The sequence below is a fragment of the Anser cygnoides genome, chromosome 2 (assembly GCF_040182565.1).
Source record: "Anser cygnoides isolate HZ-2024a breed goose chromosome 2, Taihu_goose_T2T_genome, whole genome shotgun sequence".
In the NCBI taxonomy this organism is placed as follows: Eukaryota; Metazoa; Chordata; class Aves; order Anseriformes; family Anatidae; genus Anser; species Anser cygnoides.
The window spans coordinates 144041439-144060882 of record NC_089874.1 but is presented as its reverse complement, the minus strand read 5'-3'; the positions used below and the strand labels follow the sequence as shown (position 1 = coordinate 144060882).

The window sequence follows — 19444 nt, the reverse complement described above, 5'->3', positions numbered from 1 at the left end:
AATCAAACATGTTTTTAAATAATTTTGATTTTACTCTTTCCATGACTTGGTAAAGCAAAACTGGTTACATATTTCTTTATTCATAATTTTAAGCTGCACAGTTAGCATGCATTAAATACAATGGGCAGCCATTAACAAATCAGGCCAACTCCAGAAGTAAAGGTATAACAGGCAAAGAGATGCTGATATTTACATCTTAAACCATAAAAAATGTATATAAATACATGCTTAAATATGGATACTAAACTTCTTTTATATATCCAGATTTGACCTCAGATCTTATATCTATAAAGTACTTTGAAGATCATTATAGTTACTGAAAACAAACATGAAAAATGAGTGTGTAACACAAAACACAACAGGTATTAGTTTACTCAAGCTCCATTAGTCACTATCATAAACACTGTCATTTGCCAATTTGCTTGGAGGTTAATGTAACAGAATACTAATTTTTAAATGAAAGAGGCAAAGCCGTCTTAGATCATTAGATTTTCAACACATGTTCTTAATCCATTTATCACAGTAATGATTAGTTCATGTTGCTTGATCTTGGACACTGATTGCTTTCAGTAGAGAACATGCAAACAAGGTCAAAACAAGGTAAAACCCTGTGTAATTGTATTAGGTGAGCAACAAGTCTAATGTGCTTGTTTAAGCTATTTAATAGCCAACTGTACACAAAACACCATTAGAATGTGGTATTTCCTATTTCAGAGTCCCTGCCCATTGCAGGTGTGTCATTACATTCATCCTCATAAAGTTACAAACCACTTGATTACACTTTGTGTATTAAAATTAATTTTTGACACGTCAAAGAAATTGAAGTAGGTTTAAATCAAAGGGGTCACATAGGTCATAACATAAAGGACATTGAAGTTGATGGGAGCTTTAAGAAGACAACTATGGTTTCTCTCACATTATAAAATCCAAAGACAATACCAGAACAATTCAGCCAGTACAGCAAACACGTTCATCTGATAAAAGTACTGTGCTGTCCAAGATGAAATCCTTCATTTTCACAAGATTCAGGAACATGTATAATTACATGTTTGTGAAGATACAGAGAAACTCTTATTTCTTCAATTTGCCTGTCAGTAAAATCTGAACATTATGTAGTATGAAGTAACACAGGCTGGTACCAACACTTTGTCATTTAGGCAGGTTGCATATTGTCCTGATTTTAGCTAGGATAGAGTTAATTTTCCTCCCAGCAGCTGGTATGGTGCTGTGTTTTGGATTTAGGATGAGAACAATGTTGACAACATGCTGATGGTTTCCTTGTTGCAGAGCAGTGCTTACACTAAGTCAAGGACTTTCCAGCTCCTCCTGCTGCCCTGCCAGCAGGGAGGCTGGGGGTGCACAAGAGGCTGGGAGGGGACAGAACCAGCACAGCTGACCCAAAGCAGACAAAGGGATGTCATGCTGAACAATAAATATGATGGTCTCTGGCCAGGGTGGGGGGGATTGCTGCTCAGGGATGGGATGGGCATTGGTTAGTGGTCAGTGAGCAATTGCATTGTGCATCACTCGCTTTGCACGTTCTATTATTATTAATAATATTATTATTAATACACTTCCTATTCTGTCCTATTAAACTGTCTTTATCTCAACCCACAAGCTTTTTACTTCTTTTTTTCCCATACTGGGTAGGTCCTTGCCCAGTACTCAGAAGATGCTGTTTAAGAAAGAACATGTAAGCTTGGCTACATTCTATGGTCTGTTCCCTTTATACTTCCCCAGGGTCTACAACTGTTGTTCACAAATGTTAGCATCTGTTTACAGACAAGCTGCCTGTTGAATGTTGCTGTTTGTGGACGCGCTGTCTGTGTTCCAGCACTGCAACAGGGTACTCAGAGACGCCATGGAATATCCACCCCTAGAGATTTTCAAGACTTGGCAAGACAACGCTTTGGCTGTTCTGATCTAGTGTTGGCTGAAGTCCTACTTCCAACAGGAGATCAGACTATCTGACCTTCAGAGGTCTTCAGAGGTCCAATCAACACTTCCATAAGTCTGTTGAATCAAGCGTCACATGATATTCAAACAAATTAATCAAAAGTATGAACAACATTCTGTTATTCCAACACTGAGATCGGATCATGAGCAATTAGTGGTCAGACCCTGTGATCACTAGAAGCATCTCTAGCTTTCTAATATTGGTAGAGTTCACATTAAAATGATTTTTTCTTTTTTTCTTTTTTTTAACGGTTCACAACAGAAAATGCAGGTAAGTCAAATTTAACAAGGAGATAAATGCAAACCTGAGTCAGTGCCTCCATACACAAACTGGGATTTGGTTGATGGCAGAAAAACATTTAATGGTTGATGGTCAACTTTCCAATAACAGTTTTAATCTTGAGTTAAATTAAGAACTCATTTTGATGATATGGTGGATCTTTATGTTCATCAGTACTCTTGAGGAAAACTCCCACATCCCATCCCCTGCTTTAGGCATGAAACAATCTTGGCATATCTTTGATAATCCTTTGAGATTATTTGGAGGAATGAGGAGAAAAAAAAGTCATAAAGCAGTATTTCCTAGCACATTTAAAAGTAAAAAGTTCACTCAAGAGCACTGATATAACTATGCTTTCTCAGAAAACTCATTCTATACTAAAGTATAAAGGATTCCATTTTAGGGTGTTATTCTCAAGTGTGAAAGGATAGAATGTCCTTCGAAGAAGGACTGTGCAATCTGAGATTATTAGATGTAATTTTGGAATCTATGTCCAAGACACTAACAAACTCATCAATGACTTCACTTTGCCTCATTTTTGTTTATGTTGGGGTAGACAGGATTGAGTGGGAGCAGATAGTCAAAGCTTCTATGAGTTTTTGGAAGGCAGTTCCACAGCTCATTTTGAACAAGGAACATCAAAAACTGCAAATACATATAATCATTGACGACTTAAAATACATCCTTCATTATTAAGTTGTGTAGATTGTTTTTAAAGAAGGAAACTACATTGGCAATTTTAAGCATTCAGATGTAACACATGAAAAATATTTAATGCAACACATTTTTCTTTACTTTTTAGATGAGTTAAAGGCACATAAATATTTACCTTTAACAGAATGAAATTCTCACATTATACTGCAATAATTCAACAACCAACAAACCCATAATTAAAATACATAACTTCTTTTTCTTAAAACTGCTGACTTTTCGTCTGTTCAAAGCACAGCATTAGCGTCCATCCCTCTTATTTTTACAACTCCCATTAGCATATCTGCCTCTCAGAAGCATTAATGAACCAGGCACAAACACTAGAAGGCCACTCTTCATGCAGTTTTAATCAGGCGAGAAGCAAAATCTTATCAAAGAAATCAGTCGGGCCCAGTCCTGAAAAGATTTATGGGGAAGCAAGTTATGATGCATCTGCTAGGGTACCTAAGACAATTTTATGAAGCATGTAGATACTGAAATCCCAGGAGAATATCCAAAAACCCAAATTATTCAGAAAAAGGTATCCAGAACCCCCTAATTAATCCTGGCTACGTTTTCGTAGAAGTACTCCAAGCTCAGTAGGCCTTCTCTAAACTGGAAATCCTTTCTAAACAGGAGCATTCTAAATTATCTCTGCCTAAATTCTAATGCAATCGATTGTCAAAGGCAATTACATCCTTCCTATAACCTTCCTCCCCAAATTGCTTCTGTGCTTTCTTCAATAATTGTTCTTAGGGAAAAAAAAAAAAAAAGGCTGAAGAAAGAATTCTTGTAAACTGTGCAAGATAAATAAAGCAGGTTAATTCTTAACGGTAATTTGACATCAGCATTAAGATATGACATCTTATTGCTCAGTGTGGGCATTTGTAACCTTAACAGCCAAACACAATTAACTAAAAGAAATAAAACCCAGGTAAACAGGAAATCCTTGCGATTTTAATGAGCATATTTGATTTTTTCTGTGAAAGAAAACTCACCGATGGTGTAATATCTCTTCAACTCACTCCTCCGTGGGTTGCGCCTTTGGGTATTCGCGGTGTTGTTCTGTTCCTCCTCAGAAGTTGTTGCCTTAGTGGCAAGCAAAGATTTACTGGGCTGAGGAGTCTGAGCTTCAGCTGCCACTGGGTTGCATCCTGGCCCACTAATATCCACCGACTGTGACTTTTTCTTTAATCTAAAGACAATTTAAGGCAGTAAGGTATTATTAATCTTTGTTCTACAGATAGATTGTATAATCTGCTTAATTTTATATAGAATAACACCACTATATTCACTGTACACAATTCATGCATGTCCCAGCACAACACAGAAGAACAGCAGTGGTAAATTAGGCCTTGTAGTAATTTCCCCTTTCAGCTCCTGCTAAATCAGTTACAGCAGTTACGTCTCGTCCTACTGCAGCTCACATGTAGCTGCAAATGGTGAACTGCCCTCGGATCAGCCTGCTGAGCTGCCTGTAGGATCAGTCCCTAATCCATTCCAGAGAAGATGAGCTGATACAATTAACCTATCATTACATTTGCTTGGCTTAAATTTCCACAGACAAGGGGAATACAAAGAAATTAAATCATTTGCACAAAGTTGCTGAAAGCCCCATGAGAAAGGAGCTGACTTATGATCTGAATTCAGTTGTAGCTCTACAACTGCATTTCTCACTCTGCAGTAATTTCAATGCGTTGTTACTCACATAAATTCAAGATTCCCACTAACCCCTGATGCCACTTTGTGCACTGCAAGAGCAGTGGGCAGAGGAAGAGAAATTCTCTCTCCTGCAGAAGAAATCAGTGCTGCTCAGCTCATTAATGGCATCCAGGCAGAATTTGACTTATTAACCACTATTCTCTGAGCCTGACCATTATTTTTTTTTTATCCATCTGGTTGTCCACACATCCAGACATAACATCATAACTCAGATAAAAGAATATTTTGGTAGACAGTGTCAAAAGCCTTGCTGAAGTCAAGGAAAACGACATGACTGCTCTCCAATCCTCCCCAAATATTTTGCCAGAATTCTGCAGGACAGAGACACACAAAAACTCTCAAATCCCACTTTGAAGAAGTGGTAAGTACAGTCCCATCACTAAATCACCACAGTTCTGCCATAACTAAGAGTGGGCAGGGCTCCCTCCCTGACTAACATGGTGCGAGAAGAAAAGAAAAATGTTATTTGAAATGACGCTCTAGAAACCTTATTTTGAGAAGATCTAGCATTTGATCACATGTGATCACAGATGATCAAAGGTATTTACCTAAAATGAAGGATATATATATATTTTTTTTAATCGACTCATTGGTTAACTTGGTATTCCATTATGATGTTAAAATCTGCTTCCTTGTTGAATATGCCATATTCATAACAATAATTTAAAAAAATCCCTAAAATTCATTACCACTTGAAACCCTTGGAGGTTTAAAGGATGGTTTTGCAGAAGAAAATCACTAGGTTTTGAGAAATAATGTTCTACATCTGACCCAAGCTTCCACTGTGATTTCCGTAGGTTACAGAGCCTTGCTTCCGTGCTGTGCAAAAATGTTGTATGCAAAGAAGCTACGAAGTGTTTATTACCTCCATAATTTCAAACCAAGGCAAGTGAGACCTAGAGATCAATAAGTGTACATATGTTCTGCATTATGTATTTCTATGCCTGTGCCAATACTCTGCCTCGAAGGAAGACAGACAGCAGGCATATTGAAATAAATGATAGAAGTGGAAAAATACCATTATGATGCAAATTCTCAGCTATATAATGAACACTTTCTTGGCCACCAAGGCCATCTGAAGGGCAGTCCAATTAATAAAATAGATTGCTGCACTGGGGGGAACACCAGATTGTTACAAATATTCCGTGCCTGTTCTTCTGGAATCAACAAGGAATAAAGGGATAATACCTGTCACCTGAACAGTAAAAGGCCACACGCCCCTTATTAGGTGACATGATTAATAAGGGACTGGGTTCAAATGCCTATAGCAAATTAATGTGCAAAAAGAAATAGTTATTTACTCTGAACACAGGTTCAAGTGAGGACATGAGTTTATAAGTTTATATGAGTTTTTGTCTTTACAAAAACAAGCCACTTACTCAAATGCATCTTATTTCTGCCCACCTGGACTGTGTATTGATGCAGTCATGGCTGGCAAAGAATTTGAAAAAATACTGCAGCCTTTGAAATGCATCTTCACTGGACTGCAATGCCTTGCAAAGAAAGCCTGAGTTCTGTGCATGTTTCGAAGCCAGGAAAACTAATTCTTTGTAAGCCTTACCCTTTTCCAGCACCCTGCTTTATTACTGGCCATGTGCTGTGCTTGCTTCCCCCTGCCCTATTTATTTATTTATTTGTTTATTTATTTATTTTTATTTAAAGCTGCACTGGCTGTGACAAAATTTATTCTCTGACAGAAAGGAATCTGAACGTGAAATGCTTCAGGATCACATTCCCTGTTCCTGCTTTATTTCAGGCTGTCTTGTAGAAAAACAAATATAAGATAGAAGAAATGTTGTGCAAAGCCTTTTTATCTTTTACTTCATGTATTCCACAGCAGCCTTCAACTAAGATTTCAACAACGGGCAACACAAGTCTTTCAGTATTGCTTGGTGTGACCCAAAATGACGCTGCTGCATCCAGACGGCAGAGAATGAATGCCAGCAAGGATTTCAAAGTCAGCACTGCATGAGCAGGACTTGGAAATGCACATTCAGTGGCAAGGGCACAGTTCTAACTTGACTGAAATCTGAATTAGAAGGGCCAGAAATTTCTTCTTCTGCAGCTATCTTTAAATTTTACAAGTTGAAGGGGACCAAAAAAAAAAAAAAAGTTTAACAAAATAAAATCTTCAGCCTTTCAAAGGTGTGAAATCCCTAGGAGGTCATTACTGCCACCTCTTGGCTAGTGGTGGCTTCTGTGAAGTATGGCAGTGGTCTCACTTCAGTGTTAAGGCACCTTCACAACAAAATCTGTAAGTTCAACGGAAACATCAAATGAGTATGAAGGCCCAATTACTGACAATTAATTGAGACAGTCCATCCTGGGCTGACGTTCAAGCAGGGCTATAGCAGGGATTACTCAGCTGCTACTGACTGGGTCTGGAGGTGCAGTGTTTGTTTGGAACGTGGCTGATTTAATGGCTGAGCAGCACCTCATTTTTAGACAGCCCTGTCAAAACACACGTTTCACACATCTATCTGCGTAATTCAACTGCACTATTACTAATAACCCATTAAAAACCCATTTGCTCCATTTATATCTCCCTGTATTTTCCTCAGAACAGATGTCACACACCCCAGTAACTCCAGCCATCAGAGACACAGTCACCCCTCGGTGCCCCTGACCTAGCCGGCAGCGGCACAGCGCCCAGACCTGCCTCTCAGCATCCCGCCGGTTCCTGATTGCAGAGGATCTGCTCATTTAGCTAATCCAGGAGGGATGTGCATCTCCGAGCTGTGTGATACGACTTATCTGCAGGCAGATACACTGACCAGCTTTTGAACTTCCTCTTTATTTCTCTTTCCATCCTCCCCATGCAAAGTTTTCTACCGCATCTTACGGACAGCCCAACAGATGGCTCCAGCTTTACCTCTGCCTGCCTGGCCAGCTGGCTCCCCGCGCTCCCCAGCAGCACCTCCCGTAACAGGTCACTTTGAACCGATTCTAAACATTTCCCTCAAAAAGCAAAAAGTCTGTCGGGTGGTTAGGCACCGACCACAAAGGGCTCTAGGCAGTCAGTACATATGGGAAGTCACGAAATCCCAGGGCTGGTGAAGTTACTGGGAAGTCTGCTATAGGTTTTAAGAGCATTAGGATTTTGTCCCTAGCACTCACTGTCACAAACCCCCTCGGTTCCTAATGCAATCCATGCATGTTTTCTTTTTATAATTTCAAACTGATTTTTTTGTAAAGCACCATGGAAAAAATAAGGCATCATTCTCTAAACAGATCTTGAAACAAGCACGGCTGGCAGTCCTATCCAAAAGAAAAAAATAAAAATAAAAAATAAATGCTTTTAAACCATGTATGGTGGAAAAAAGCAAGCATACAAAGCATCCCAGGGGCTGGAAATCTGTACAATTTGATATTTATGAATTTCTAAGTAAAAATGCCTTACAAAGATTTGGAGGAAAGCCTAACTCATTCTTACCTACTGAACACAAAACAAGTCCCTGTGCTCTCTGTGACTATTCCAGAGATTTTACCACACAGTTAATAGGAGAAACAAAATCATTCATTTGAAGAGTGATGCTTATTCTTCACGTGGTATTTCTGAGTGCCCAGAAAAGCTGGTTATGAATTTGATTTCTTTTGAGCAAGAAATGTGATTTAAACTGATGTCAACAGCCAGGCTTTATCTGATCCTGGAAAACACAAACTTTTTCCTCTGTTTTCAACACACCACAGAAAAGATCTGGCAACTCATATACAAGAGAAAGCCTGAGAGAAGTTACTTTTTTTCCCCTGTTATCCTGCCCAGCCTCCACACAAATCTGCATTTGCATGTAGCTGGCACTTTGGACTGCCATGGCAATTGTGATGCATCAGGTAAAAGACTTGTGGACTGCTTCGGCTCCACTTCCCGTGCGAGGCTCCCTCGGCACACTTGCAGCAGAAGGCAATGCTCTGTAAGTCTGCTGGAAAATGGTTTGTTTAATGCTCTGGAATACCACCTGCAGCTCTGGCCATGCCCTCGCAAAGAGAAGATGGCAGAGTTAGAATGATACAGAGAAAAAAAAATAAAGAAACCCAACAGCAGCGATGATGAGACAGCACCTCACAAAGAGAGACGAAGCAGCCTGCGGCTGTTCAGTGCAGGAGGGAGCCGATGGCTGGGAGCAGGGCAGGGATCTCCGCAGCCATCAGCAGTGGAGCATGCGAGCAGGAGGAAATGATTTTTCACCACTTTCACAGCAGGAGATATAAGAAGCACCAAATGAAAGCAAGCAGCAGGTCTGAAATAAACAAACAGTTGTACTTCTTTGAACTGTGTATGACGGCAATAATTGTGCAGGCTGGGAGTATCACTCAGTAAGAAAATGAATTACACAATTCAGGGAGAAAACATCCATTATGGGCTGTCAAGCATGCAGATACACAGAGGCCACCTTTAGCTCGGAAATTCCTTGAACCAAGGATGGCTGGAAGGTAGAGGGGTTTCACAGCCACTCAGTACATGCGCTGCCTCTGATACTGTCCCAAAGTACCACTCCTCTCTAAGTACTGCACACAGCTGAGTGCGACACACTTGCAATTCAAATCTGAATTGGTCATTATGAATTGCAGGGGGAAACAAAACCAAACACAAAGCAGCTAGAACATACAACACCGCTGAAGTGGATGCTTGCCAGTAAACAAGAAAAGAGAAAAGCCCTTCAAAATATTACTTGAGGTATTGACCATGCAGCAGAGCTTTCTGATAACGCAAGCAAGCAGCTTATGAGATCATTTGATGGCAGAAAACAAGAAGACCTTCGCACAGGTGGCATTATGAAAAGATTAGAACTTAATTCACACCTACACAGCCCAAAGAGCAATTCAAAGCAGTAGGTATTTATTAACAATGCAACACTCAGCTTAGCTTCAGGAAAGAAAACAGTGTTGGCGCAACAGCTATGTGCCAAAAAATAGTGGCACTTCAACATCATGTTTTGCTCAATGTCCCCCCACCATACGTATCTGAGCACATAGAGCAATACAAAGCACTCTTTTTTTGCTCCTTCACACACACTGTCAAATATTACCATGCAAATCAAAGACACAAGAGCTGTTAGTCACCAGAACACCAGACAGCAAACCCAACCCACCCTCTCTCCACTGCCCAGTCATCCTCAAGGATGTGGTCCCGTACATGCAGGAAAGCTGCCACCATACATCATTATGTAAGAAATGACAATACCAAAATACGAGTTTCCACAAGGTGTCAGGGGAAAAGATGAAGAACACCCAAACTGTTGAAAAAAAATGTTTGTGATGTGACCTTTTAACAAAGCTCTGTAGACAATGCTTGTGCCTAATGGGTTTCAAAGGCACACCACAGAATAAAGATTTACGAAAATGCACACAAACCTTGTGATTATTCCTGGGAGCATGACAGCACTGCTACAGGTAAACCCTTGGAGGATCATTTACAGAAGACATATAGATTGGTTGCTGCCAGGTTACATCCATTAACTCCAAGCGGGAGAATCCAGAATCCGCTTGTGGCTCAAGTGGGACAAGGCATTCTCACTGCCTGGGAGAGAAGCGTTAGTGAGTCCGCTGGCAAAGGATTCAACGCGCTCTACGCACCACAGATGGGCCTGGAGATGTGCATTCACAGGAGGATGAGGTAGGGCAGTAGTGGAGAAGGCAGTGATGATGATGATGGGGAGGAAGATGGCAGCAATCATGCTAAATACATAATAACTCAGATAGTCACAGTGTATACAGATCATTATTTTTCTCCTTTGTAAGCGTTTGTAATGATTAAGAGCTCAAGATCATATGGCTTCACCATGACTGTATAATATTGTACAGCTGCTTTACATGGTGGAAATAATATGCTCAGCAACTAGGCAGCGTATTTTGTCAAGTATAAAAATTTCTTGATCTTTCCTTTTAGGATTTTGAGAGGGTGGGTTGCAACACTGTACTATTTGCTGACAGTTATCTTATCACTGGACATGTTTTAGAAGAGATGTGAAAAGTAAATTACTATTTTGGATCTTGCTATTTTGTTAATAGCTGCTATACTGTTATTTAAATAACTCCCACTAGTTCCATTTTCACAAAAGCTCTTCCAATGCTTTATGCAAATCTACTTTTGTAAAATTTGCATGGGTCTTAAAATTTCCAGCTCTGTCATATTCTGCACAGAAAAAGTTTGCATAATGGTTTTAAAGTGATGGCAATTTCCACTTAATTCATGTTTGTCTCATTAATGCTGTAGCATTATTTCGGATGCAACCTTGTATATAAGGATTGGATTCAAATAATCCAAACTATTTTAAGGTTGTACCACTGAGGAAAGTCTTTACTTCACCTGATTAGAAGGAGCTATTTCTGAAATCTCTTTGTTATAGGCTATGCAACCAGCCCCAGATCCCATTTTTCTGACCATTACCATGAGGTTTTCACACTGGCAGGACCACATCCTATACTACTGTCATCTTTCTCCCAAACACAGAATTCACAGAGTTTCCAAAAATGTGTAGTCACTGGTCTGAGAGCAGCATAGCACACTTCGAGACACATGGAATACCTCACCTACACTGAAGCCATATAAACTTGTAGCATTTTTTTTCTGTATAATTTATTAAACTTTATCATAAAATCTCATATTTTCTGTGTTAACTGCAAGTAATTTATACATTAAAAAAGCTGCTTTATCCATAGCCTTTTATTTAGGCAATTGCATTTACATTTCTTTTTGAGTCCAACTTTAGGCTTGACTGTTTTCCAAGTTGTTTACAAGTCAGCAGCAATACCCCTGGGCACTTAATGTTCCCAGCATTGCCACAATATATGTAATCATAACGTGCATACATTTATGTAGTCAAATTTGGAAGAAAAAAGGGCCTTTTAACTTCCCAAAGAGGCAGAAAGGGGGGTTGGAAGTTACAACACTCTTACAGCAGCACAGATTTGTGCTCTGTAATTCTACCATCTCAGCAAATAAGCATCAGCACAGTAGGCAACCGCTGCTCAAGTTAAAAGAAAATGCTGTGGATACACTTGTCCTAAGACATAAAAATGCAAATCTGCTCATTCTTCTGCCTTGCTCAGTAGCTCTTGCAACTTGAAATGTAAACAGTGAAACAACTTAAACACTTCTTTCAAGATATAGAACCAATTTATAGATTATTATTATTTTTATTCCACAAAATATACATGGGATTAAACATCCTGATTTCTTCACTGAAAATCATTCATTGAGTTTTTAAGGTGTTTTGTAAAAGAGGAAAAGGGAATAAATAAACAGTGAGTGAGACCCAGCCAAGGGCATGGCTGTGCAATAGCCCATCAGCTGGAGTGTTTTCAGGCAACTGGAGACCTGTTGTTCTGCATCCTCTCCAGCCTAGGGATGGCACTCCCTCCTGCAGCTGAACATCCTGCGCTGTCCCACCGTGACACCCCACTCTCGTGTTACACAGGGCTGCTGGGTAGCCTGGGACCAACCTGGACCAGCAGTCCTGGGATCATCTGCAGCAAGCAAGAGCCACCATTCTTAGCCTAAGCAACTGGACACGGTATCGAGAGTGCAGAGACCGACACTTCGTGACCTGTCACTAGGCTATAGGGGTTAACCCAGGACAGAAGTCACCCACCTCACAGGCAATCACTCAACCCCTCCTCATCGTCCTTCCCAAATGGAGACTCCCCTCCTCTTCCTAGAGCCATGAGAGTGCTCCTCACACCGAGGTTCAAGGTACTCCTTGCCCAAAGCCATCCATGTCCTACCTGGCACTGGGGCTACGAGGATGCATGTGGAAGGCATTATTGCTGTTCCACTTTTCTAAGAACCAGGTGCAGAACATTACACAGATGTAAGACTGAAAAAACATGTAATATCTAGAGATCTTTGGAAGCACCCACCTGTCTTCACTGAATAAAGGGCAATAACAAGACTAGACAAAGGCTAGCAACTTGGTTAGCAAGCCAAACAATACGTTTCTGAGGCACCTAAGTTACTCAATTTGTACAAATACTGTGTTTTCATACTATTGCAGTATAGGTGAGTCTTGAAATAAAGATTACGTAGATTTGCAATCTGTGCATAATATATCTTTGCATAAGCCCTCACATGACAAAAAGCAGCTCGTAAAATGAAGCAGTTAGCACCATCTCACAAAGGGCAGGCTTGTTACAGTGAACAGGGACAGAAGCTGTTCCTTGAGGAGACTGAAACATCTAACATTTCTCCTTGCTGGAAACATAAACTGGTTCTCAAAGTACTCTTCAGGATATAATAATGTCAGATAAATCTCTGCAGAAGCACCTTACTTGTCAAAGACAAGTTAGAAACTAGGCAAAATGAGAAATCTTTCATCATCATAGCCAAAGGAGAATTCAGATTTGGCCTTTCAGCTCATATATAATTCAAGTATTTTGAATAATAAGTATAATTTTAACACCTTAATGCAATGTGCAGTAAATGTAGAGATTATATAAAATGAACTTGATATCATTTGTTCTCTTTTTCTTTTCTTCTTTTTTTTTTCTTTTTTTTTTTCTTTTTCTTTGTTTTGACTTATTTGCTAGGCAGAACACAAGGGTATTATTTGATAGGAAAAAGCACAAAGCTGAACCAGGGGAGGTTCAGCCCACAGATAAGGCAAAAATTATTTACTGTGCGGGTGGTCCAACATTGAGACAGGCTTCCTAGAGAGGTGGCTGATGCCCCATGATTGTCAGTGTTCAAGAGGCATTTGATTAATGTGCTCATTGATATGCTTTAACTTTTGATTAGCTCTGAAGTGGTCAGGCAGTGGGACTAGATGATCTCTGGAAGTCCCTTTCAACTAAACTACTCTATTCTATTAGAACACACCTTCCACTGAAAACATACTGACTTTCTTATTACATCCAAGCCACTTTTTTTTTTTTCTTGAGGGAGTTTCGCTGGGAACTAGCCTTAAATTTTGAAAAAATATTTGACTTGTTCTTGTATTTCTGATTCATAAATTCAGTTAGCCAAGGTTATACCAGATGGGAGAGAAAGGTCATCAAAGATACAGGAATATTTTATAGTTCAACAAAAGCATTCTCCTACCCTCCCATCAGGAGACCCTCCTGCTCTAAATATTCAGCTCAGACTAACCCCGAACAGCACGCTCTCTGTTCACCCGGGGTTAGGAACATGGCAAAGTCGTTATCAGCATTTCCTCTACAGCCCCCAAAACAGCCTGCAGGGCTGACTGAGAACCCCAGGCTATCCTGTATTCACATGGATGCTGCAGCCACATGGTAGACAGAGGTCCAGAGCCATGTGTAGGTCCCATCAGAAGCAATTAGAAAATGGAAAGACTGCTAACTGCATCTACTGAGAAAAAGCTTTCTCAAGCATTTATATTTTCATGTCATGTCATCCCAAAAAGTAAGCAATGCCACAAGGTCATTTGATAAATAACAACCTACACTACTCAAACCTCTATATGAGAAGAAAGATACTGCTGAACAAATAGATTGTGGAACTGGGCCTACCTACTAAACCAAATAAAAACAAGCAAATGAACAAAACCAAAACAAACAAACAAGGAAGAAAGAAAGAAAGAAAGCCCACACAACTGTTTTATTTCTTACTTCTGTGGTAGTAGGAGGAACATTTTTAACAACTTTTTGCTTTGGGCCCACGAGAGCATAAAGGTTGTAAAGACATTTCTTTACGTCTGCACCCTCTGAGCACAGCCCACAAAAACCTTCTCCTGATACACCACTGGGGTCGCACGAGCAACCACATACCTGGGGAAGCTCTGTCGGGAGAGCAGCAGGACTGCAGGAGTGAGAGCCAGGGCACAAGCACCCCTCAGTGGGAAGCAAGGGGCTCTGGCAAGCACAGAGATATGGGCAAACTGGACCTAAGAAAACCTACTCTGGGCACAGCAAACTATAGTAAAAGAAAAGGGAAAAAAAAAAATGGAAAACTAAAGCTCTTCATGAATATGAATGCTTTTACATCATGAGAATGTTTGACATTTCACCACTAATTGCCCTAACTACAGGGACATACAGGACTATAATATCCTAACTGTAGGGACAGAAAACAATGTGTCGTGATCTCAGTAAAGATTTCCACTCTTGGTAACTTCTAGGTCGGCACAGCCATAGGCAGGAGGAGGCAGGGCTGGTACTTATCCCACACTAAGCAAATATTTCTTACTTGGATGTTGGCTCACAACGGGCCATGCCTACTAACTTCATCAAGGCTGTTAAGGCTCTCTTCATTCCCATCAGGGCAATTTTCTTCTCTTCTTAGCTTTCATTTTAAACTAAGAATCATGACAGACAATTTCTCTTTTCAGCTTTCTTCACAAATGAAATGCCCCCTTGCCTTTTAAGCCAACTTAGTCCAGCCTTTCAGGTCCTTCAATGTAATCCTGTTTTCTTCTCCACTGGCACCATGTTATCAAGCCACTGCTCTTTGGTGCCACAATGATCAAAGCATATCGCTGGCTGCTGGAAGGCTTCGGAGATTTAGATAGCAGACTTCCACTATTTTAAAATATTTGTCTTTTAAAAACCTGTCAGCATTCACTTTGATTTTTCTTGTTGACTGGAATTAGGACACTTGTAGACTATGCAAGAAGTTGCCACCACCAGATCTCCTTCTGGACAATGCAGCAAGTCCTCTGAATCCTGTGCACTCTGCCAGGACTGGGGCTAGTAGGAGTGGCACAAGCATTTGTGTGGCCTGAGATTGAAGCAGACAGGGTAAGCATTTCACTGACAACATGGTTAGAGCAAAAAGCTGAATGACAGACAATATAAACGTATAGTCCAGTACTTATGCAATTCAGATTTATATAAAGATGTAGGGATTAAAAATAAATAAATAAATAAATAATAAAAAACATATGTTTAAAAATTATTTATATAAATTTAATATTTAAATTAAAAAAAGAGATTTTTCAGTCTTTCCTACCATAAAAATAAGTATCCTGTTTCTACACCATTAAGTAAAAATTCAACATGAGGAAAGGTAATAGTTTAAAAGAGAAAGGGAGTCTTTTATTTTATATCCATACTAATGGTAACAATAAATATTGAAAAAGTTGTTTAAAACACACACAAAAAAATAGTTTGGTTAAATATAGACTGAAGGGTTCATTTTTAAGCTGGATAATTAATAAACCCACCGTGATGTCAAGTGCTGTAGTTATCAGGTTTGTCAGTATTTTCTCAGAAGATGAACTTTCTTCAGACAGGTGTTGCCATTCAATTAAATTAAAACAAAGAGCAGCGTGATGAAGGGTGTTACTCTTCATTCTTTAATAAACTAGCTGTTTATTTCTGATGCCCTGATTTAGCAGCATCTTTAGGACCCTTAGGACCAGGGGAACAACACAGCTGTCTCTGTCCTGGGAAGGAGATGACCATCAATGCACATAGCATGTCGTATCGACAGATAGCATCCAACTTTTTTTTTTTTTTTTTAACATGTGCAATGTAAATCTCTAAGTGTCAATTTGAAATTGTATAGTAAACAGAAGGATCAGATTTGCAGGTATTAAGGTATGCAGATTCTTTTCAGCCTCCCAGCACATCAGAACTGCGGAGCAGCCCTGCAGAGAGGGATCTGGGGGTTGTGGTTGACAGCAAGTTGAATATGAGCCAGCAGTGTGCCCTGGCAGCCAGGAGGGCCAACCGTATCCTGGGGTGCATCAAGTACGGCATTGCTAGCTGACTGAGGGAAGGGATTGTCCCACTCTGCTCGGTGCTGGTGCAGCCTCACGTCAAGCACTGTGTTCAGTTTTGGGCACCACAATATAAGAAGGACATAAAACTATTATAGAATGTCCAACGGAGGGCTACAAAGATGGTGAAGCATCTAGAATGGAAGATGTACGAGGAGCAGCTGAAGTCACTTGGTTTATTAAGCTTATTGAAGAAGAAACTGAGGGGAGGCCTCATGATGGCCTGTAGCTTCCTCACAAGGGGAACAGAGGGTCAGGTGCTGAACTCTGCTCTCTGGTGACAGCGACAGGACCTGAGGGAATGGCATGGCTGGGACAGGGGAAGTGGAGATTGCATATGAAGAATAGTTTCTTCACTGAGAGGATGGTCAGGTACTGGAACTGGCTCCCCAGGGAAGTGGTCATGGCACCAAGCCTGCTGGAGTTCAAGAAGCATTTGGACAACGCTCTCAGACACATGGTTTGATTTTTGAGTGGTTCTGTGTGGAGCCAGGAGTTTGACTCAATGATCCTTTTGGGTCCCTTCCAACTCAGGATATTCTGTGGCTCTAAAGCCCAGTTGGCTCATGTGCACGTGTTGAGATTCGAGAGGATACAGCGAGCATTCTTCTGTAGTTGTCTACCAAACCACTACACTATAGAAACACTTAAATAGTAAAACTACTTATTCATGTTGCAGAGCATCTAGAGCCCTTGTGAGAAATCAGCCACCACCTTAATAAGCACAAAGCAGTTGATGCCTGAGAGCTAGGTGAGTGCCCATGATGGTGCAGGCTTGGGAAGGCCCTTGTCCTAAGGCTCATCTCCTGGCAAGGAAAATATTCCTGCATAACGCTAAAGTAAAACAATTTCTCTCAGCTTTTTTCTCATTTCCTCTCAGCATATGTCTTGCATCTGTATTCCTGTACATGAAGTAACTCTCCTGGGTCAGGGTTGTTTGAGCTCTTGTGTCTTCAGTAGCAACATTCTCTGTCACGGGCCTGAGGAGGATTCTGGGGACCACAGCTCCTGCCTCCGTACACTGCAGTAAGCACAGATGTTTTATTCTTTCCTTCCCAGAGTTTTATGGATGGGCTGCCTGACCTTTAGGAACAGTGACTAGTGCAACCTTGATGGATCAAGCAGGTAGGAACACACTGACAGCAAGAAGAGTTAGGAGAAGATGCCAAGAAGGGCAGTCTCCATGTATTCTGCAATGACAGTGTAACAGTACGAAAGAGACAAATCTTATCCATGCTCTGGGCACCCTCTTAACCTTTTGGCTGCAGATGTGGGGGAGACACTGGAAGAGAGAAAGGAAGAATGGAAAGGCACAAGGGGAGAAGCAGTTCTGCCAGAGAAGAACCCGTGGTTCTGCAGCTGCAATAATGGTGACCAGCTTCTGCTGCTTGGGTTACAGTTCACACCTGGTATGGTATTAAGAGCCTCAGCACTGCTTGTTTCTCCTTTTTCATGTGCAGGTGGGACTTACAGGCAGCATGTGATGAAACTGAAATTCAAGTAGACAGTCTAAAAACATAAGTCAGCTTCATCCTGAAGACATGTCCCTGCCAGTGAAAATAGGTGCCCTTTCCCTTGAACCACCAGTTAGATTTATGCCTGTGACAAGCAACAATCTTTTCCTGATTTTTTTTTTCACTCATGATGACAGAAAACAGAGATGGGCAAACATAGAAACAAGAGACTGTAGAACACAGGTGCCCTGCAGGATTTTGTATTATTATTCTTAAATCAATAAGCCCAGAGAGCAGAATTGTTATAAGCACTATAATATACCCACTACCAGACACCAGCAATCTATAGGCATCATAGTAAATAGCATTATTTAAAGAAGAATCCAATCAAAAAGCACTGTATTGTAACTTTCCAAAGGCTTCTTTTCCCCTTGGTTCAGAATAAAAAGCACTTCAAGACCAGTCTGGCATTGCCAGGTGAAGATCCCCATGATCAGACACCAGCCTCTCAAGGCAGCTGAGCAGGGCAGGTACGAAGAGACAAGGAGCCCATGTCTGACAAAACGAGAAAGAGAAGCCAAGGAGAGATTTAAACACAGCTGGAAGTGATCAAAACCAGAGCTGAGATGACAAATGAGGCTGCAGTATGTTAAATGAAGCAAGTGAGTTTAGAGGCATTTATACATTTAGCTATCTAACTACAGCTCAGCTCCAAGGCAGAATTGTTAAACAACCACCTGATCAGAATTTGTAAGGAAACAGCATACAAGCCGAAACACGGAAGCTGAATTCAGATGCATGCAGTAAAACTGTCAAGATTTTAAAAGTCCTACTATATAAATCAGAGGCTTTTAGTCTAAATGCAAAATAAGAATCAGTAAATCACATTTTATTTCATGAAGAATTGACAGGGTTTAAAGATATATATATATTATTTTTTTCTCTTGGCTAATCCTGTATGAAAAGTTACCATTAGGAGATCAAAATATTATGGCTAAGCCTTGCTAATTGCTCCTCTGAATGGAAAGGTAAAAATCTCTCACTCACATGTGAAAAATGCGAGGAATAGGAAGAATTTAGAAACATAAATCAACAGGATAAAAGGAAAAAAAATGTATCCTTTATTTCTCTACATGTATTTCAATAGCCCTCTGCATTTTTCTATACACCATTCAGATAACAGTAAATTTGGGGCTAACTTCTTTCCATATTAGGACCTTACAAAAAAAACTATTAAAACCCGTGTAAGTCTTTATAGCAAACTCAGCAGAACAGAAAAGGCAAAAGGCAGCAGAGTTTCTCAGTTTCCCCTGTTGATCCAAACTGGAAGCAGGCTCTGCTTGGAGCCAACACTCGTTGAATGCAGATGGGAAAGGGCCAGCTGGCACCAAACACTCCTGCTATTGCAGGGGTGCATGAGTGGCCCTGCTCCAGCTCCATGTGCCAGGCAGGATCCTCTCCTTCAAACCCCAGCTGCATAAAAACCTATAGCTATACTTCTTGCTACGGGTAGAGCTAGGAGCTAGCTATAGCTCCTTCACCACAGCATCTTCACAACAGCATCCAAAAGCTCCAGTGTTTCATACAGTCAAGGTCAAGCTTTCCACTCTCAGAATGGTTTAGGCTTAAAAAATGAACTTTCCACTGAAGTCAAAACCCAGAAG

At 40.5% G+C, this 19444-nt stretch overlaps 1 protein-coding gene across 4 annotated transcripts in view; it reads right to left on the bottom strand.

Annotated features, from left to right (window-relative positions):
- The window catches only part of OXR1 (oxidation resistance 1), a 273016-nt gene that overhangs the window by 134056 nt on the left and 119516 nt on the right, over window positions 1–19444 (bottom strand). For 3 of the 4 annotated variants that reach the window (XM_066990652.1, XM_013179969.3, XM_013179967.3), the window contains exons 3-4: window positions 10001–10166; window positions 3925–4121 (exon numbers count right to left, since the gene is read on the bottom strand). In XM_066990652.1, the coding sequence (XP_066846753.1) occupies window positions 3925–4121; window positions 10001–10059 (256 nt within the window). In that variant the 5' untranslated portion in view covers window positions 10060–10166. The remainder of the gene's footprint in view (window positions 1–3924; window positions 4122–10000; window positions 10167–19444) is intronic. The other variant, XM_048068777.2, reaches the window with a different exon arrangement.